Genomic DNA, 15,977 nt, shown 5'->3' with positions numbered 1-15,977 from the left:
CGGCGGCCGAGGGGGCGGGCCTCCCAGGAGCCACGCCCCTCGAGCGCTTCCCTCCTCCCCCGTGCTCCGGACGGGGCGCTCGCGGCCGGTTCCTCTTTACATAACGGCGCGGGGCGGCATGGGCTCGGGCCACCGCCTCCGCCTGGCCGCCCGCCCGGACTGTCGCGGCCCGCCGAGGCTCCGGCGGCGGCCCCGGGACGTGTTTCCCCGCAGCTGTCAGGCGCTGGCAGCGGAAATGATGAGGCGCTGGCCATCTTCCGAGCCCCGGTTTCCTGCCTGAGCCCCGCTCCGGAGCCGCCGGCGCGGGAGACGACGCGTCCGGGCCGAGGACCGGCCCGCCCCGCGCGGCTTCGGGGGGCCGGCGGCGCGCGACGCCATGGGCCGGCCGGGCCCGGAGCCCCAGCGTGTGAGGTGAGCCGCCCCGCGGCGGGCGTGCCCGCGGCCCGGGCCCGCACACGTGCTGCGGCGGCGCCCCCACCCCCGGGCCGGGCCGCGGAAGTTGGGGTCGGCACGGCGAGGAGTCCGGAGTCGGGGCTTGGCGGGCCGGGGCCCCCGCCGGGGAGGCGCGGGGCCGGGGTCGCCGCTCCCCGGCTCGCGTTTCCTCATTCCGCTTCCCTTCCCCATTCTCGCCCCGAGGCAGGGGAGGGGGCCGCGGCGGAGGAAGTGAGATCCCGCCGCGGGCGGGGGCTTCGGCGCGCCGGCCCGGCTGGTGACCTCGGCCGGCCCAGCCAACTTGGGGGACACGGGGACCCGGGACCCGCCCCGGCCGGGCCTGGGGGCTGGAGACCCCGGCTCTCAGGTGGGCTCCGCAGGCAGCGGTGGCCGGGCAGGCGGGCCGGGGCGAACCGAGGAGGCTCCGGGCGGGGCCGCGCCCCCCGCCTCCCTGCCCGGCGGGGAGGGGCTGGCCTGCGGCGCCTTCACGGTGGCCCTGTTGGCCGAGGACGCGGCAGCCCCCCCCCCCCCCCGCCGGAGCGCCCGTGCCACCTCCGAGGGGCTTTAATAAAGGAGTGAACGAGACACCTGTCGGTCCGCGGGAGTGGCGCGCCAGGGGCTCAGGGGTGTTTGGGGAACCTCTGTTCTCTGCAGTGGTTTTGGCACTGGCTTCCTCAGCTTCCTGGATCTTCCCGGCTGGGAGGTCTAGCCCTGCCTCAGTTTCCCCTGCGGTCACATGATGTGACAGCCAAAGCCATTCCATAGGACCCTAGAAGTTGCAAGCTGGTGGTCGTGGGGCTGTTGTGGGCACTGTTACTCCCTTGTTGAGGTCAGTGGCTGGTTTTCCACCCTTGGCCTTGGTTCTTCTGCAAGGGTACAGAACTTTCTCCTGCAGCCCCACAGCAGCCTCCGAAGCTGCCCAACTGTGGGGCAGTCTGGGCCTGCCAGGGCCAGCATTTGAGCCCAGGATGCCTAGTCCAGCCGGCCACCTCGCCGGCCTCTCCCTCCTGAGTGCCACCCTTCCTGTTCCCTGGCTGTTCCCAGAGAGGGGAGAAGGGTGTTCCCTCAGTGGCAGCGATCTGGTGGGAACAGGCCCATCTCCGTGAATCCTTGGTAGCTTACCCTCTGTGCTATGTGAAGGAGGGGTTCTTTGTGCCTTATGAATGCCAGACTAGAGTGTCCTAGTGTTTATTGTGTGCCCGCTGGGGCCACATGATGTGGAAGCTGGCGCCCTCGGTGGTCCCTGGGCAATCACGCAGGACTTTCACGTGTGCTTCCACCTCTCCCAGGTCAGTGCAGGCGTTGCGCCAGGTCCCGGCTCTGCCAGCTTCATCAGGAGGCCTTGGGCATGATCCCTGGCCTTTCTTAGGACCTGGCCAGTGGGGGCCAAGAGTCTCCGCCCCTCCATGCAGTTGTGGGAAGCATGGAGCTGCAACTGCCTGGACTTGGTTGCCCAGGCTGTATGACCTTGGGCCTGTCCCTTGTCTCTCTGAGCTTAAGTCTTCTCATCTGTGGAGTGGGGCGCTGGTGATTTTACCTGATGGACTTGTTCCGGCGTGGAGGCGTGCAGTCAGTGCTCAACAAGTGCAGGCTGCTGGTACTAACGGCCGAGAGGGGCAGGCACTTCCTAGCCGGGATTCCTGGGGAAAAGATCCCGGGGCCCCTGAGTGGTGAGCATCCCTGGCCGGGCGGGACCGGAAGCAGTGTGGCTGAGCATGTGAGTGTGTGTCGTCTGAGAGTGGGGTGGTAGAAGCAGCTTGGTTCAGCCTGACCTGCTTCCCAGACACCCGCACTCCGCGAGGAAGCAGGCTGCAAGCTGCTCAGTAGGTGCCACTTGCTGCGTCAGGCCTAACTGGATCCAGGAACCCTGTATCCCACTTTCTGGCCACTGAGGTCCCCTGAGCCAGTCCCGGGCCTGGCCACAGGTCCTGGGGCTCACTGGCCCCGCAGTGTGGGCAGCCAGCCCTTGGGGTCTCTGGCCCGCACTGGCTGAGCAGCCCCAAGTCCTCCCACCCATGGGGACAAGGGACACTTCCCCAGGGGAGCAGGTCCTCCTGGCTGCCTGCCCTGCCCCAGCCCAGGCCGGCCCAGCCGGAAACCCAGCAGCTGAGCAGATGGCTGGAAGATTTTTCCTCCCACGCCACCCTGTCAGGGGTCGGCAGGGGGCGAGGCCGGGGCTGCCTCGTGAGCCAGGCCTGGAGCCCCTGGGAGCCTGTCCGGATGTGGCCCCTCCTTGCCCGCCCCTGCCGCATCCCCAGGGAGGCCCTGGGAGGAAGTCTGTGCCCTGCTGCTAGCAGGGCTGACTCACAGTGAGCTTTGGGGAGTCCCAGACTTGGGGCCAGGGTTCAGAATGTGACCTGTGGACTGTGGACACAGAAGAAGGCCTGATACCGTGTGCGCTCGAGGGGCTGTGTTCCAGTGTCCCCTCAAGGAGAGGCTCAGAGAGGGTGGTGCTGGGGGAGGGGTGCCCAGGATGCGCTGGGCACCAGCCCGGCCTCTGTCCTGAAGGCCCTGGTGCGGGAGGTGGCTGCGGGCGCAGGGTGTGCGCCCCTTGGCCCTGGGCAGGGGAGGAAGAAACGCACTTTTAGGGAGATTGTTCCAGGCATTTTCCCTCCCAAATGTAGTTGGGGTGCTAGACTTGGGGGCAGAGGAAGCCAGAGGACATTTCCAGTCCTGGCACGCCACACTGACCTTGTCTCCGGGCATAGGTGGCCCCAGGGACCCAAAGCTTCCACACCGTTCCCTGGTGGCTTCACGGTGTCTGTCCACAAAGGCAAGTGGGTGCCCCTCGGGGTCCTCACCTTCCTGAGCCTCCTAGGGGCAATCGGAGCCTCCTGGGGAAGACACGTCCCTGGTCCTGGACCCTTCCTGGAGGCCACCTGGAAGGAGGCGCCCCTCACAGGGTATGAGACTGATTGACGGCTGACCGGCTCGTTTAATGTCACACCGGAAGCCCGCCCAGTCACGGTGCTGTCCAGGGGGTATTGAGAGGCTGCTCAGGCCTGCGCTGGGGCCTCGTGTCGGAGGCCTCCTGCAGCACAGGCTTGAGGCTGGGGCTCAGGAGGGAGGAGCCTGGGTGGGGACAGCAGGCCCCTCCCCGTGGTGCTGGCCTCAGCAGGTCCCGTGGCAGTGCCGTGGGGTGCTGTGTTGGGTGCTGTCCTGCCACGCTGCCTGCAGCTGTGGGGTTCGGAGGAAGCCTGGCTGCCTCCCCGTGGGAGCACCCCACCTTGTGAGGCGGACCAGAGTCCGGTGGCTCTGGTGGCCTGGGACATCAGGGCCATCTTCCTAGGCCCTCTTGTAGTCCATGTCAGGGCTCCGGGGATGGAGAGTGAGTGCTTCCTGCCCAGAGCTGAGTCCAGGATCCAGCACAGCACAGGTGCAGAGCGGGTTTAAGCTGAGAACCCCATGCCTGCCGGGTGCCCGGTCACCCCAGCAGCTCAGGAGGCTGAGATCCAAGGATCATGGTTCAAAACCTGCCCAGGCAGGAAAGGCCATGAGACTCTGATCTCCAATGAACCCCTAGAAAACCACAAGTGGCGCTGTGGTTCAAGGCGTAGAGCGCTCGCTCCCCTTGAGCTGAAGAGATGAGGAACCGCCCAAGCCCAGAGTTCAACACCCACAACCGACCCCCCCCCCAAACCCATACCTTCTTGCAGCCAGCTCCCCTCTGCCAGCCCATCTCACAGGCTCTGGCCCCACCTGACACCCCTATTGGCAATTTCCCACCTGCCAGGGCCACCAGGTGCTCCCCTGAGGAGGCTTTCATTGGGCTTCATTACCAGCCCGCGCCCCCCCCCCCCCCCCCCGCCCCCAGCTGCTGCTTGCTGCTTGCTGTCCGGCGCATGGGCCGGCACTGCTCTGAGCACCCGAAAGCCCGGCGCCCTGCAGCCCGTGCTACCCGTGCCTCTAGGTGGCCACAGCTGGGCTTTGAAGGTGATGGATGGCACGGACGGGGGCGGGGTGGGCCGAGCCCGGGAGGCTGCTGGCCAGCAAGCTGGTCAGTGGTGGAGGGGTCACTGGGTGTGCAGCCCCTCTGTGCTCACGTGGACGTCTGGTGAGCTCCTGCAGATAGTGGGTGATGGCCGTCCTCAGGGCGTCCAGGGCTTGGTGTGGAGCTGGCCACTAAGGAAGGCTAGACTCCTTAGCCCCGGAGGATGGGGCTAAGGAGGGTCCGGGTTGAGCCCTTGAGACCCCATCTCAACTAGTAGCCGAGTGTGTGGCACCGATGACCCCAGTCACGTTGGAGGAGATACAAACAGGCTGGCCCAGAATAAAATGAGGCTGTACCCTCCAAAAAGGACTGAAGTGAAGGGGGTAAAAGGCCTGGTTCAAATGGTAGAGCGCCTGCCGAAGAATGAGAGCTTTGAGTTCAAACCCCAGCATGGCTCAAAAAAAAGCTGGGCACCGGTGGCTCACAACTGTCACCCTAGCGACTCAGGAGGCTGAGATCTGAGGATCCCAGTTCAAAGCCAGCCTGGGCAGAAAAGTCCATGAGACTCTGAGACTCTGATCTCCAGTAAACCACCAGAAAACCAGAAGTGGCCCAAATGGTAGAGTGCTGGCCTTGAGCTGCAGAGCGGAGGGACAGCGCCCAGGCCCAGAGTTCAAACCCATGGCTGACAAAAAAAAAAAAAACAACAAAAAAACAAGCCAACTGCTGAAGGGGGGGGGGGACGGACCCTTGTGCGGAGGGCTTGGAGGACCTGCTGCTTCTGTGATCTGTCAGGAGTGGACAGCAGAGACAGGGCCAGCCTAGGGTGGCCGGGGGCGGGCCACATGGCCAACACCGTGTGAGGTGTGCCTGGTCAGTGAGGAAGCTCCCGGGAGTGGCCTGGGCGGCCGCGGTGCGTGCGTGTGACCGCCGCGGCAGGCCCGCAGCCCCCCGGGCACGGTGCGGGCACGCAGGCTCCGCAGCCTGCGAGGGGAGAGGACGCAGGTAGAGCTGCGGCCCTGGGGGCGGAGGGCGCGGCCCGGCACAGGCAGGCAGCCCCCTGCCCGGAGGGGCTCCGCAGTGGGACGGGGACCTTTGCACGCCCGAGCCTCGTTCATTTCCTCTTTTTATCCCATAGTTAGTGTTCGATCCGCTACCCTCGTCATCATTACCAAAGGCTGACAGCGGCCCTCCGTCCTCCCACCCTCCCGGGAAGCGAAGCCGCAGCGTGGCGCCTCCCCGCACATGGCCACCGCGGGCGGGGAGCGATGAAGTAAGTCACTGCGCTGCTCACAGGCGCTTCTGGGATCGGAGCCGGGGCCTGTGCTTGCTTCTGGCACTCGACCACTTTAGTTATGCCTCCAGTCCGGCCTTTTTTTGTCGGCCGTGGGGCTTGAACTCAGGGCCTGGTGCGGTCCCTGCCAGCTAGCGCTCTCCCGCTTCTGGTTTTCTGGTGGCCCGGGCTGGGAGCTGGGATCCTCAGCTTGGCTTCCTGAGTTGCGAAGCTTCGTCCCTCAGGGTTTTTGTTTCTGTTTTTCTTTGCCAGTCCTGAGGCTTGAACTCGGGGCTTGGTGCGGTCGGGTATTTTACTCAAGGCCGGGCTCCACTTCCGGCTTTTTCGGCAGTTCCTTGGCGGTAAGGCTGCTTTGAACCGGCCCCAGCCTCCCCGGTGGATCTGATCCGGCTGTGTGCGTGGCGTCCTGCCGCACGGGGCTGGCGGGGCCCGGGGAAGGGGACGCGGGGGGGGGGGGGTCCCGCCGGCCCCGCAGCCCCGCTCACGCCTGCCCTCCTCCTGTCTTCCAGCCTGGCGGCCGCCCCGCGCCCCCGGCCATGAGCGGGCCCTCCCTGCAGCCCGCGGCCGCCCCCAGCTCCACGCCGGCCTCGGCCTCGGCCTCGCCGTCGGGCGCGGCGCGCGGCTGGGCCGCGTTCTGCGAGCTGCACGCGGCGGCGGCGGCGCGCGCGCTGGCCCGGCAGTACCGGCTGTGGGCGCTCGAGCACCCGCTGCAGGCGCCGCGCGCCGAGCTGGTGTCGCTGCACTTCGCCGACCTCTTCCAGCGCCACTTCCGCCGCGAGGTGCGCGGGGCCCCGCCGGGCCGCGACTACCGCGCCGCGCCGCGCGCGCCCGGCCTGCCCAAGGCGCGCAGCTCGGAGGAGCTGGCCGCGCCCGCGCCGCCCGCCGCCGGCTCCCTGCGCCAGCTGCGCCGCGGCCTGCGCCAGCTTTTCCGCCGCCGCTCGGCCGGGGAGCTGCCCGCCGGCCCCGACCCGGCCCCCGACCCCGCCGACGCGGACGGCGGCCCCGCGCGGCCCGGCCCCGCGCGGAAGCGGCTGCCCTGGGGCCTGGGCCGCGAGCCGCCGCCCGAGGCCCTCAAGGAGGCGGCGCTGCGCTACAGCCTGGCGGACGAGGCGGCCATGGACAGCGGCGCGCGCTGGCAGCGGGGGCGCCTGGCGCTGCGCCGCGCCGCCGAGCCCGGAGACCCCCGCGACCGCGTGCTCGAGCTCTTCGACCCGCCCAAGGTAGGCGCGGGGCCTCCCCTCCGCCCACTCCACCCCGTCCCATCCCACCCCCCTTCCCCGAGGGCCGTCACGCCAGGGCACCGCCGTCCCCAGCCCGGGCAGGAGTGCGCGTCCCGGGCGGAGGACCTGGGCCGCCTCCGCCGTCTCTGCCTGTGGAGCCTCCCCGGCCCCAGCGGGGCTCGGCTGGGGCCAAGTGGCCCTTTCGAGCTGTCCGCGGGTCACAGGCTGAGTACAGGGCGCCCCTTAACCAGGAGTTCCACGAGGGGGCTGGCACCGCGGATGGGTATTTGGGCTGTTTATCCTTTGGAACTCTTCTCCCCCCCGTCTTGTGTAGCCCCGGCTGTCCCAGAACTTACCAGCCGCCTCCTGCCTCCACCTCCCAGTCTCTGGCTGGGAGCGTAGCTGCAGATCAGGATCCTGCTTCAAAGCTATGTTAGGCAAAAGAAGTTAGAGAACGAGCCAGCCGGATGGATTGCTCCTACCGAAGTGTGAGCTACTGTGGCGTGGGAGCCGAGCACCCCTGTCTGCGGCTGGCCGGGCAAAGGTCACAAGACCTCATCTTAAAAAAGACAAAAAGCGCTGTGGCTGAGATGGTGGAGCACCGCTCAGTTTGAGACCCTGAGTTCAGACCTCAGTTTTGCTGTTCTCTAACACCTGCTGAATATTTCCCCAAGCGGTTGCACCATTTTGTGCCGCCTGCGGCAGTGACTAGAGACTCTGGCTCTGTAGTCAGCAGCCCCAGAGAGCAGATTCTGCTCACTGCCGTTGCCTGGCCAGCTGAGTCTTTTTTGTTGTTGTTGTTGGTCTTGGGCCTTGAACTCTGGGCCTGGGCGCTGTCCCTCAGATCTTCATTTCAAGGCGAGCGCTCTACCACTTGAACTACAGCGCCACTTCCGGTTTTCCTGGTGGTTTATTGGCGATAAGAGTTTCACAGACTTTCCTGCGGAGGCTGGCTTTGAGCCGCGATCCTCAGATCTCAGCCTTCTGAGTAGCTAGGATTACAGGGGTGAGCCACCTGCACTGGGTTTACAGCTGATTGTTTCGTGAAATGCCTGGGTTTTGTCTTCTCTACCCTCCTCCCCCACCTTCACCTCTTTCTCTCTGCCAGCAGTAAAAGGGCTTGAACTCAGGGTCTTTCACTTACTTAGCTTTCCTGCTCACAGCTGGTGCTCTACCACTTGAGCCACCTCCAGGCTTTTTTTTTTTTTGCCAGTCCTGGGGCTTGAACTCAATGCCTGGGCACTGTCCCTGAGCTGCTTTTGCTCAAGGCTAGCACTCTTATCACTTGAGCCAGAGAACCACTTCAGGTTTTTTCTGTGTATGTGGTGCTGAGGAATGGAACCCAGAGCTTCATGTGTGTTAGGCAAGCACTCTACCACTGAGCCACCTTCCCAGCCCTCCCCTTGTACATTTTATTTTTTGTCGGTCATGGGGCTTGAACTCTGGGCCTGGGAGCTGTCCCTCAGCTCTTCAGCTCAAGGCTAGCACCCTACCTCTTGAGCCACAATGCCACTTCTGGCTTTTTCTGCTTATATGGTGCTGAGGAATTGAACCCAGGGCCTCGTGCATGCAAGGCAAACGCTCTACCACTGAGCCACCTTCCCAGCCCCTCTCCTGTACATTTTATATGTTATTTCTCACTTCACTTTCCACAATAGAGGTTTTTTGTTTTGTTTGTGCTGTTGTCATTTTTCCTTTTCTTGGGTCAGTTGTGGGGCCTGAACTCTGGGCCTGGGCGCTGTCCCTCAGCTCTTTAGCTCAAGGCGAACGCTCTACCACTTGAGCCACAGCGCCACTTCCGGTTTTCTGGGGTTTCACTGGAGATCAGAGTCTCATGGCATTTCCTGCCCGGGCTGGCTTTGAACTGTGATCCTCAGATCTCAAGCCTCCTGAGTAGCTAGGATGACAGGCGTGGGATACGAGGGCCTGGCTTTTCGGAGGGTCCTGAGTGCTCTTGTTGGCCTGAGAGCTGTGTGGACTTGGTTTCAGGAGCGCAAGCTCTGTCTTCCCCTGCTGGGGTGCACCCCCCTGCGTGGAGTCGGGGTGCACAGTCCCGCTGTGATGCTCGCCTGGTTTGAGGGCAGGATGGGCAAAGCCAGTGTGCTGGTGGGGCTGGAGGATGCGCAGAGACGCAGGTGGCCGAGGGAGGCTTGCGCCCTGCTCAGTCCCAGCACGCGAGGGCGGTTCTCCACCTCGTGGGCCAGGCTCGGGTCTGCCCTGCTTCCTCAGCAGCAGCGGCCTGCGCCTCTGCCCACACACGTGGCGTGGGGCTGCAGCGGGCTGGCTTGGCAGGGGAGAGCAGCCGCTGCGCGCTGCTGCCTGCACAGGTGTAGAAGCCGTGGGCACCTCTGCAGGCGGGTGGGAGCTGGCTCGGCCCCTTCCCCAGCCCGGGCCTTTGGAAGAGTGGGTGACTGCTCCCCCCGGGGGCGTGGTCAGGAAGCGTCAGTCCTGAGGTTTCTGAGTGGAGGACTGGCAGGTGCAAAGGCCCTGCAGTGGGGTTTGTGCTGGTTGGGCGGAGGGAGCAAGTGTCACATCACAAGTGGAGGCAGTAGATCAGAGGAAAGTTCTGGAGCCACCTGTGGCTTCCTGCATCAGGCGGACAGTTGGCAGTGGCTCAACTCCTAGAGAGCTTGGCTCCACAGACTGGGCTGAGCAGGGCCCGGGGTGCTGAGAGTTCGAGTTCACCTCAACTGCCCAAGGCTGCATTCCCAGTCCCGGGCTCCTGGTCCGGGTGAGCGCTCGTAGCCGCACAGGCGCCGGGGCCGCGCGCGCCCGGGCACAGGGTCTAAGCTCTCGGCCTCCTCCTTTGCCCGCGTGGCGCAGCGGCAGGGCTGCAGAGCCCGGCCCGGCCGTGTCCCACCGAGCGTGCGTGTGGTTGCTGTGCAACCCAGGAAACAAAGGCAGGGAAGCCGGCTGGGCCACTGGGAAAGAGGAGGCGGGCACGCTTCCTCCCCAGGCGGCAGGAAGCCAGGGCAGGGACCGGACCGCAGGGCGGCAGCCCTCGCTCTCCACGGGCTCGGCCTGCTGCTTTCCGTGGCGGGGCCCATCCCCCAGTGTGCTGCACGGACGCCGCGGGGGTTGGGGGGTGGATGTGAGGCGCTGCCCCGCTGCCTGGCCCCGCAGGGCCTGCGGGGTTGGTAGAAGGAAGGAAAGGGGGTGCGCAGGACTCCTGTGCCCCGTGCTGCCCTTTCTAGGGGTTCTCTCCAAAGCTGCTCTTCAAAAGTGCATCGCGCCTGCGCCCCGCGCCCGCCTCGCGCCTGCTGCCGCCACCTTGTGCATTTGAGGCTGTGTCTGGGGAAGCGGGGCGCTGGCGGCTCCACCTGTACCCCTGAGATCACCCAAAGCAGCTCAGGCAGCAAAGTCTGGGAGGCTCTTACTTCCAGTTTGCTAAAACGCTGCAAGTGGAGCTGTGGCTCAAGTGGTAGGGCACCAGGTTTGAGCAAAAATGCTGAGGGATGGTGCCCAGCCCTGAGCTCAGCCAAGGACTGGCAAAAAAGTTAAAAAACACACCAACAAACCAGGGCTGGGCAGGTGGCTCCGCGGTAGAGCGCTCGCCTCGCGGGCACAAGGCCCTGGGCTCGATTCCTCAGCACCACATAAGTAGAAAAAGCCAGAAGGGGCGCTGTGGCTCAAGTGGTAGAGCGCTCGCCCTGAGCCAAAGAGCTGGGGGACAGCGCCCAGGCCCAGAGCTCCAGCCCCACGACCGACAAGAAACAAATACTGTGTTGGGGTGCTGCTGGCCTCGCTGGCGTGAGGTCAGGATGCGCCGCAGCGGGAGCTCTCACCTTTGCAGTGGCACTTGGGGCAAGACATCTGCTTCTCTGAGCCTCAGTTTTCCCTGTGGCTGGCTAGATGCCGGGACCTGGGCTAGGCTTCGGGTCTGGCAGTGGGTGCTGCCCTGGGCTGGGGTGCGCCTCCCCGCCCCCCCCCCCGCCCAGCTGATGTCAGGCAGGCTGCCACACAGCCCACGGGGGCGCTGGCTGCCCCAGGGGCCGGGCAGGCTGTGGAAATCCCCCGTCCGCTCTGAAAGCAGAGGAAGAGGAGGAAATGGGGTGCACAGGAAGGTCTCACTTGTCCCCACTGGGCTGGGGGGAGGTGCTTCCTCTGCCTGGTTTCCTTTCTGGGGCCCACTCTCCATGTCCCTCCCCCGGTGCGGAAGTGGTGGATGGCGCCGCCCTGGCACAGCCAGGCCCCCGGCTGGAAGGCCTGCGCTGGGTAATCGAGGAATTGGTGGCCTGAGTACGCCGGCATCTGCGTTCATCCTCCAGGGCGCCCCGCCCACCAGCTGTGGACGGCATTACGTGGCACGGGGCATTCCCTGGTCTTGGATCTTTTTCCGCCATGCAATGCTCCAGCGCCTGCACTTAGAAGTAGAAACTGGAGGATCCGGATGGCTGGAGGTCTGAGGCTGGTCCAGGCAGAAGGGACTCTACCAGTGGCCAAGTGCGGTGGCACACCCTGCCACACCCAGGGACACAGCGAAGGTGACCTCCGTGGGAAGCAAGACCTACCTCGGAAATGGCCGGGGCTGGCAGTGTGGCTCAAGTAGCAGATCACCTAGCCAGCATGAAGCTCTTAAGCTCAAAGTTCGGTTCAGTACCACCACCACCGTGAAAGCGCCTTATCCCCCCTGGCCAGCCTGGACAGTGCCTTTCTCTCAAAGCCCCGAGGTCTAATGCTAGTGCTGCCAGACACCCTGCGCTGGACAGCGCGTGCACAGCCCTACCCGTCCCAGAGCAGCTCGCGGGCGCACGGCTTCCCCAGGCTCCTCCGCCTGTGCCCACGGTTCACACAGGCGCGTGGTGTGCTGCTGGATGCCATGTTTGGCGTTCCACTTAGCTCCACGTTTTCCAGGGTTTGTGTGTTGTGAGTGTGCGTGGCTTCCGGGGCTTGAATTCAGGGCCTGGGTGCTGTTCCTCAGCTGTGGTGTGGTGTGGTGTTTTGTTTTTTCTCTAATAGTACTGAACTAGAAATCAGAGCCTCAAGGCTTTGCTAACTGGGCTGGCTTTGAACTGATCTTCAGATCTCAGCTTCCCGAGTCGCTGGGATGACAGGTGTGCGCTGCGGGTGCCTGGGTCCAGCCTGTCATGTATTTTGTTCCTTCTTCGGGTCAGATTTTCCACCGCATGAATGGGCCACGTTTCCTTCATCCGCTCGCTGTCTGTGTGCTGGAGTGAAACAGGCTCAGGTAGAGAAGCTGCCAGGTTTCTGTTTTGCTGGTACTGACGCTTGAACTCTGTGCTCAAGGCTAGCACTCTACCACTTGAGCCACAACACCACTTCTACCTTTTTTTTGGGTATGAGTCTTGTAGGGCCTTTCTTACTGAGCCTGGCTTTGAACCACGGTCTTCAGATCTCAGCTTCCTGAGTAGCTGGGATCCCAGCTTGCCAGGTGGGTTTCTAAAGTCTACAGCACAGTTGTCCAGGGCCAGTCTCCACACGACAGGGTGAAACCACCCCTCCCTTGCTCTGACTTGCTTTCCCAGGGCTGCCAGGGGCGGGCCCCTGCCCCCGCGATTCTGTGCCTCTTCCTGAGCCTAGTTGGCCGCAGATGTGCGCGCATGCGTGCATGGTGGCCAGGCGGGAGCCGGCTCCCAGGCTCTGGCATGGGTGTGGCGAGCGTGCGTCTCGTGGCACTGCACTAAGGCTGGTGGCAGCCCAGCAGCTCCACCTGCTTCTGCTGGGTGACGGGCTGGCCGCGGCCTGGGGTGCCCTGGAGCGGGACAAGTGAGTGGAGATTGTTTTGGCTCTTGCCTGTGTGTGCCCCTCCAGGGTCCCCACGAACCGACAGTGGGGCCTCTGCCTGGGAGCTCAGGCTTGGGGGACCCACTGTGTCCCTGGCGGCTAAGAGGGGCTCCGTGTCCCTCGCGGGGCTGCCCCCTGGCGTGGCGCCCACTCCCACCCGGCTTCCTTCTGCGCGCTGGGCACTGCTTGGCTGGGGGGAGGGGCGTCTGGAGTTGGATGGCTGCATCTCTGGTGGAGGGGGACAGTGGGTGGTGGGGAGTCCTGCCAACTGGGGTGTCCAGTCCTAGGTGGCATTGCAGGTTGACACAGTCAGTCCAGGGGTGACGTGGGGCTCTAATGCCCAGAGCTCCGTGCCTGAATCTCAGCTGAGTCTGTGAAGCTCTTATCTCCTATTAACCACCAAAAAAAAAAAGCCGTTATTGGGGGCTAACTGGCAGAGCAGCCTGGGGGACAGCGCTCAGGCCTCGAGTTCAAGCCCCAGGACTGGAGCCCACACAAGGGTCTTCCTGGCCCATGCTAGCTTTGCACATCAGGGAGGCGGGCCCTGTGGCTTGGCCCCTCCTCTGTGTGTGGGGGTGGGGTGGGGAGGGGGAGTCGCGGTGTCAGGGCTCAGCTGCCCATGTGGACCCAAGCACGTGGGGTCTAGCACAGCCGTGGTGTCCACCGAGCAGATGCACTTCCCCGCTGTCCCACGCGTGCTGCCCGCGTGAGGAGACCGAGCGCACCCCACTGAGCCAGGCAGGGTGTGGAGGGGTCAGGCAGGCGGCTGAGGCCTAGGCCTTTCACCAGCAGCTTTCTCCTAGCGGCGCACACTGGGGCCTGGGCTCGTGTGGAACACAGGGAGGCCATCTGCTGTGTTCCTCAGGGCGCGGCAAAGCACAGAGAGCCTGCGGTGGCGGGACGGACCTGGAGGGCCGCGCCCCCCGCTGGGGCCCTGGTCCTCCGCGGGAAGCCCTCGTTGGCTCCTGACTTATGAGTCGGCAGGGCCGGCCGTGCTGCGGTGTCAGGAGGAGGGCGCGCTCCGGGGCCTGGCTCGGTCGTCACAGCCGCGGGTGATCCGTGCACGCGCGGCAGTCGCGATGCTCTGAGCGCTGTGGCCCCGTGTCTGGCGGTGGGTGGTGGTGTGGGCAGCCCCGCCTGCCCGGCAGCAGAGCCGAGCCTTGTGCGCCTCCTCCTCTAGAGCTCCAAGCCCAAGCTGCAGGCGGCCTGCTCCAGCATCCGCGAGGTCCGGCGCTGCACCCGGCTGGAGATGCCCGACAACCTGCACACCTTCGTGCTGAAGGTGAATGAGTGCGCCCCGCCCCAAGGAGAGCCCGAGCCCTCCTCACCTGTCCACCCCTCCTCTCCACCATGACAACTTGCGCGCCTTCACGGCGAACGTGAGCATGCCCCGTGGAAAGCCCATCTGCTCACCCCTCCCGCCCTGCCAGGTGGAAGACCAGACAGACATCATCTTTGAGGTGGCAGATGAGCAGCAGCTCAACTCCTGGATGGCGGAGCTCCGGGACTGCCCTGGGTGAGCTGCACCCCAGCTTTAGCTGCCGCCCTCCCGCCCCGCCCCGCCCCGCCCCGCCCCGCCTCTCACGCCAGCTTCTCCTCCACAGGCTGAACGGTGTGGACGTGGAGGCGGCCCCTCCCCCAGGGGAGCCCGGTCCCCCCAGCTGCCCGCAGGGGAGCATGGACTCCCCGGACACAGGTGGGGTCACGGCCTCCCCTCTCTGCGTGCGCCGGGCGGGGGTGGGGGGTGGGGAGCTGCTCACGGCCGTCTTCCCTGCCAGGTGCGTTTCCTGCGACACCGCCCGAGCCGGCCTGCCAAAAGACCACCCGCTTTCTGTCCTGCTACCCCTGGTTCCACGGCGCCATCTCCAGGGTGAGGGCGGCGCAGCTGGTGCAGGTGCAGGGCGCCGATGCGCATGGCGTGTTCCTGGTGCGCCAGAGCGAGTCCCGGCGCGGGGAGTACGTGCTCACCTTCAACTTCCAGGGCCGAGCCAAGGTAGGGGGGTGAGGGGCGGCGGGGCTCCCGAGGCCCCGGCGGCGCGGCGGGGGGCGGCGGCCCACCGGCCCCGCTGCTGTCGCCGCAGCACCTGCGCCTGTCCCTGTCGGAGCGCGGCCAGTGCCGCGTGCAGCACCTGCGCTTCCCCTCGGTGCTCGCCATGCTGCACCACTTCCAGCGCTCGCCCATACCGCTCGAGTGTGGGGCCACCTGCGACGTCCGGCTCTCCAGCTACGTGGTGGTCGTCTCCCAGCCACCAGGTGGGACCCAAAGCCTGTCCCGGCTCGTGGTGGGGAGCAGGGCTGGGTGCTTTGCGCACGCTGTGCGGGGACTCATGGCGCGCCCTGTCGCCCGTCCAGGCTCCTGCAGCACTGTCTTCCTCCCCCTCCCCCTCCCCCGCTGGGACTCGGAGCTGGGCCTTCCCCACCTCGGCCCGACGGACTGTCCGCGTGGGCTCAACGCGGAGACCCTGTCCGGCCGCGTGTCTCCCCCAGAGCAGATCTTCCACCTGGTGCCTTCGCCCGAGGAGCTGGCGCGCAGCCTGCGGCACCTGGAGCCAGCGGCTGGGGGTGGCACCCGGGGCTCGGACTATGAGATGGACTCTGCCTCCCAGGGCCACCTGCGGGCGGTAGACAACCAGTACACGCCGCTGTGAGCGGCCCAGTGTGACTGGGGGCCGCCCTCTGCCAGCAGCCTGCCTCACGGTCTGTTGTTTACAGATGTTCTTGTCTGCCGACGCTGCGGCTAGCTCCTCTCCTGGTCCTAGGGACCAGTCCTGGAGCTTCACAGGTGGTGGGGTGAGGGCGGGGCGCCACGAGGCTCCTCCCCCAGCCACGGACCTCACAGCCCACCACGGGCTTCCCACTGGGGATGGGGTGGGGTCACCAGGAAGCCCAAAACACTAACAAGCCAGGATCCTCCTGTGGCTTCCCCTGTGTAGCTACAGTCTATGGCAGGCCCATCTGACACGGGAGATCCCCCCCCCCCCCCCAGCTTCAGGACAGGAGCTCTGTTCGAGGGCCAAACGACTTTAAACATTTTACCTCAGGTTAGCTTTCTAAAGGATTCAGGTTTCCAAACTATAAACCATGGCTCACTTCGGACAGGGCTGCTGGGCAGCCCGCTGCAGAGCCAGCCGTGGGTGGCACCCTCGCGGGCAGCGAGGAGCAGGCCTGCCTGGTGCCTTATGAATAAAGAACTGTGTTCTAGCGGACAGTGGCTTTTTGGAGGGAGACAAGCACAAAGGAAGAGGGCTCTGGGGCGCTGCCGGCTTGTAAACTTATCTCAGAAATGGGCTCTAGGTCACTTTCTGAACCACAGTAGAACCAGAGAGCTGGCACACCACAGAGTGGCTGTCCGCCC

General features: G+C 65.3%; 1 protein-coding gene across 1 annotated transcript; it reads left to right on the top strand.

Annotated features, from left to right (window-relative positions):
* The first annotated feature begins 125 nt into the window (after nt 1–125).
* LOC138826387 (SH2B adapter protein 3-like) lies at nt 126–15,640 on the top strand. The gene is made up of 9 exons (XM_070021491.1): nt 126–411; nt 5,502–5,636; nt 6,167–6,877; nt 13,803–13,904; nt 14,053–14,138; nt 14,227–14,318; nt 14,401–14,615; nt 14,704–14,875; nt 14,975–15,640. The coding sequence occupies exons 3-9, from the start codon at nt 6,194–6,196 to the stop codon at nt 15,268–15,270; spliced, it is 1,647 nt and encodes a 548-aa protein (XP_069877592.1). The 5' UTR covers nt 126–411; nt 5,502–5,636; nt 6,167–6,193; the 3' UTR covers nt 15,271–15,640.
* Nucleotides 15,641–15,977: the final 337 nt, after the last annotated feature.

This window comes from Dipodomys merriami, unplaced genomic scaffold (genome assembly GCF_024711535.1).
Source record: "Dipodomys merriami isolate MVZ:Mamm:240054 unplaced genomic scaffold, mDipMer1.0.p SCAF_142, whole genome shotgun sequence".
NCBI lineage: Eukaryota > Metazoa > Chordata > Mammalia > Rodentia > Heteromyidae > Dipodomys > Dipodomys merriami.
The sequence above is the reverse complement of the archived record's forward strand: the minus strand, read 5'-3'. Positions and strand labels throughout refer to the sequence as shown.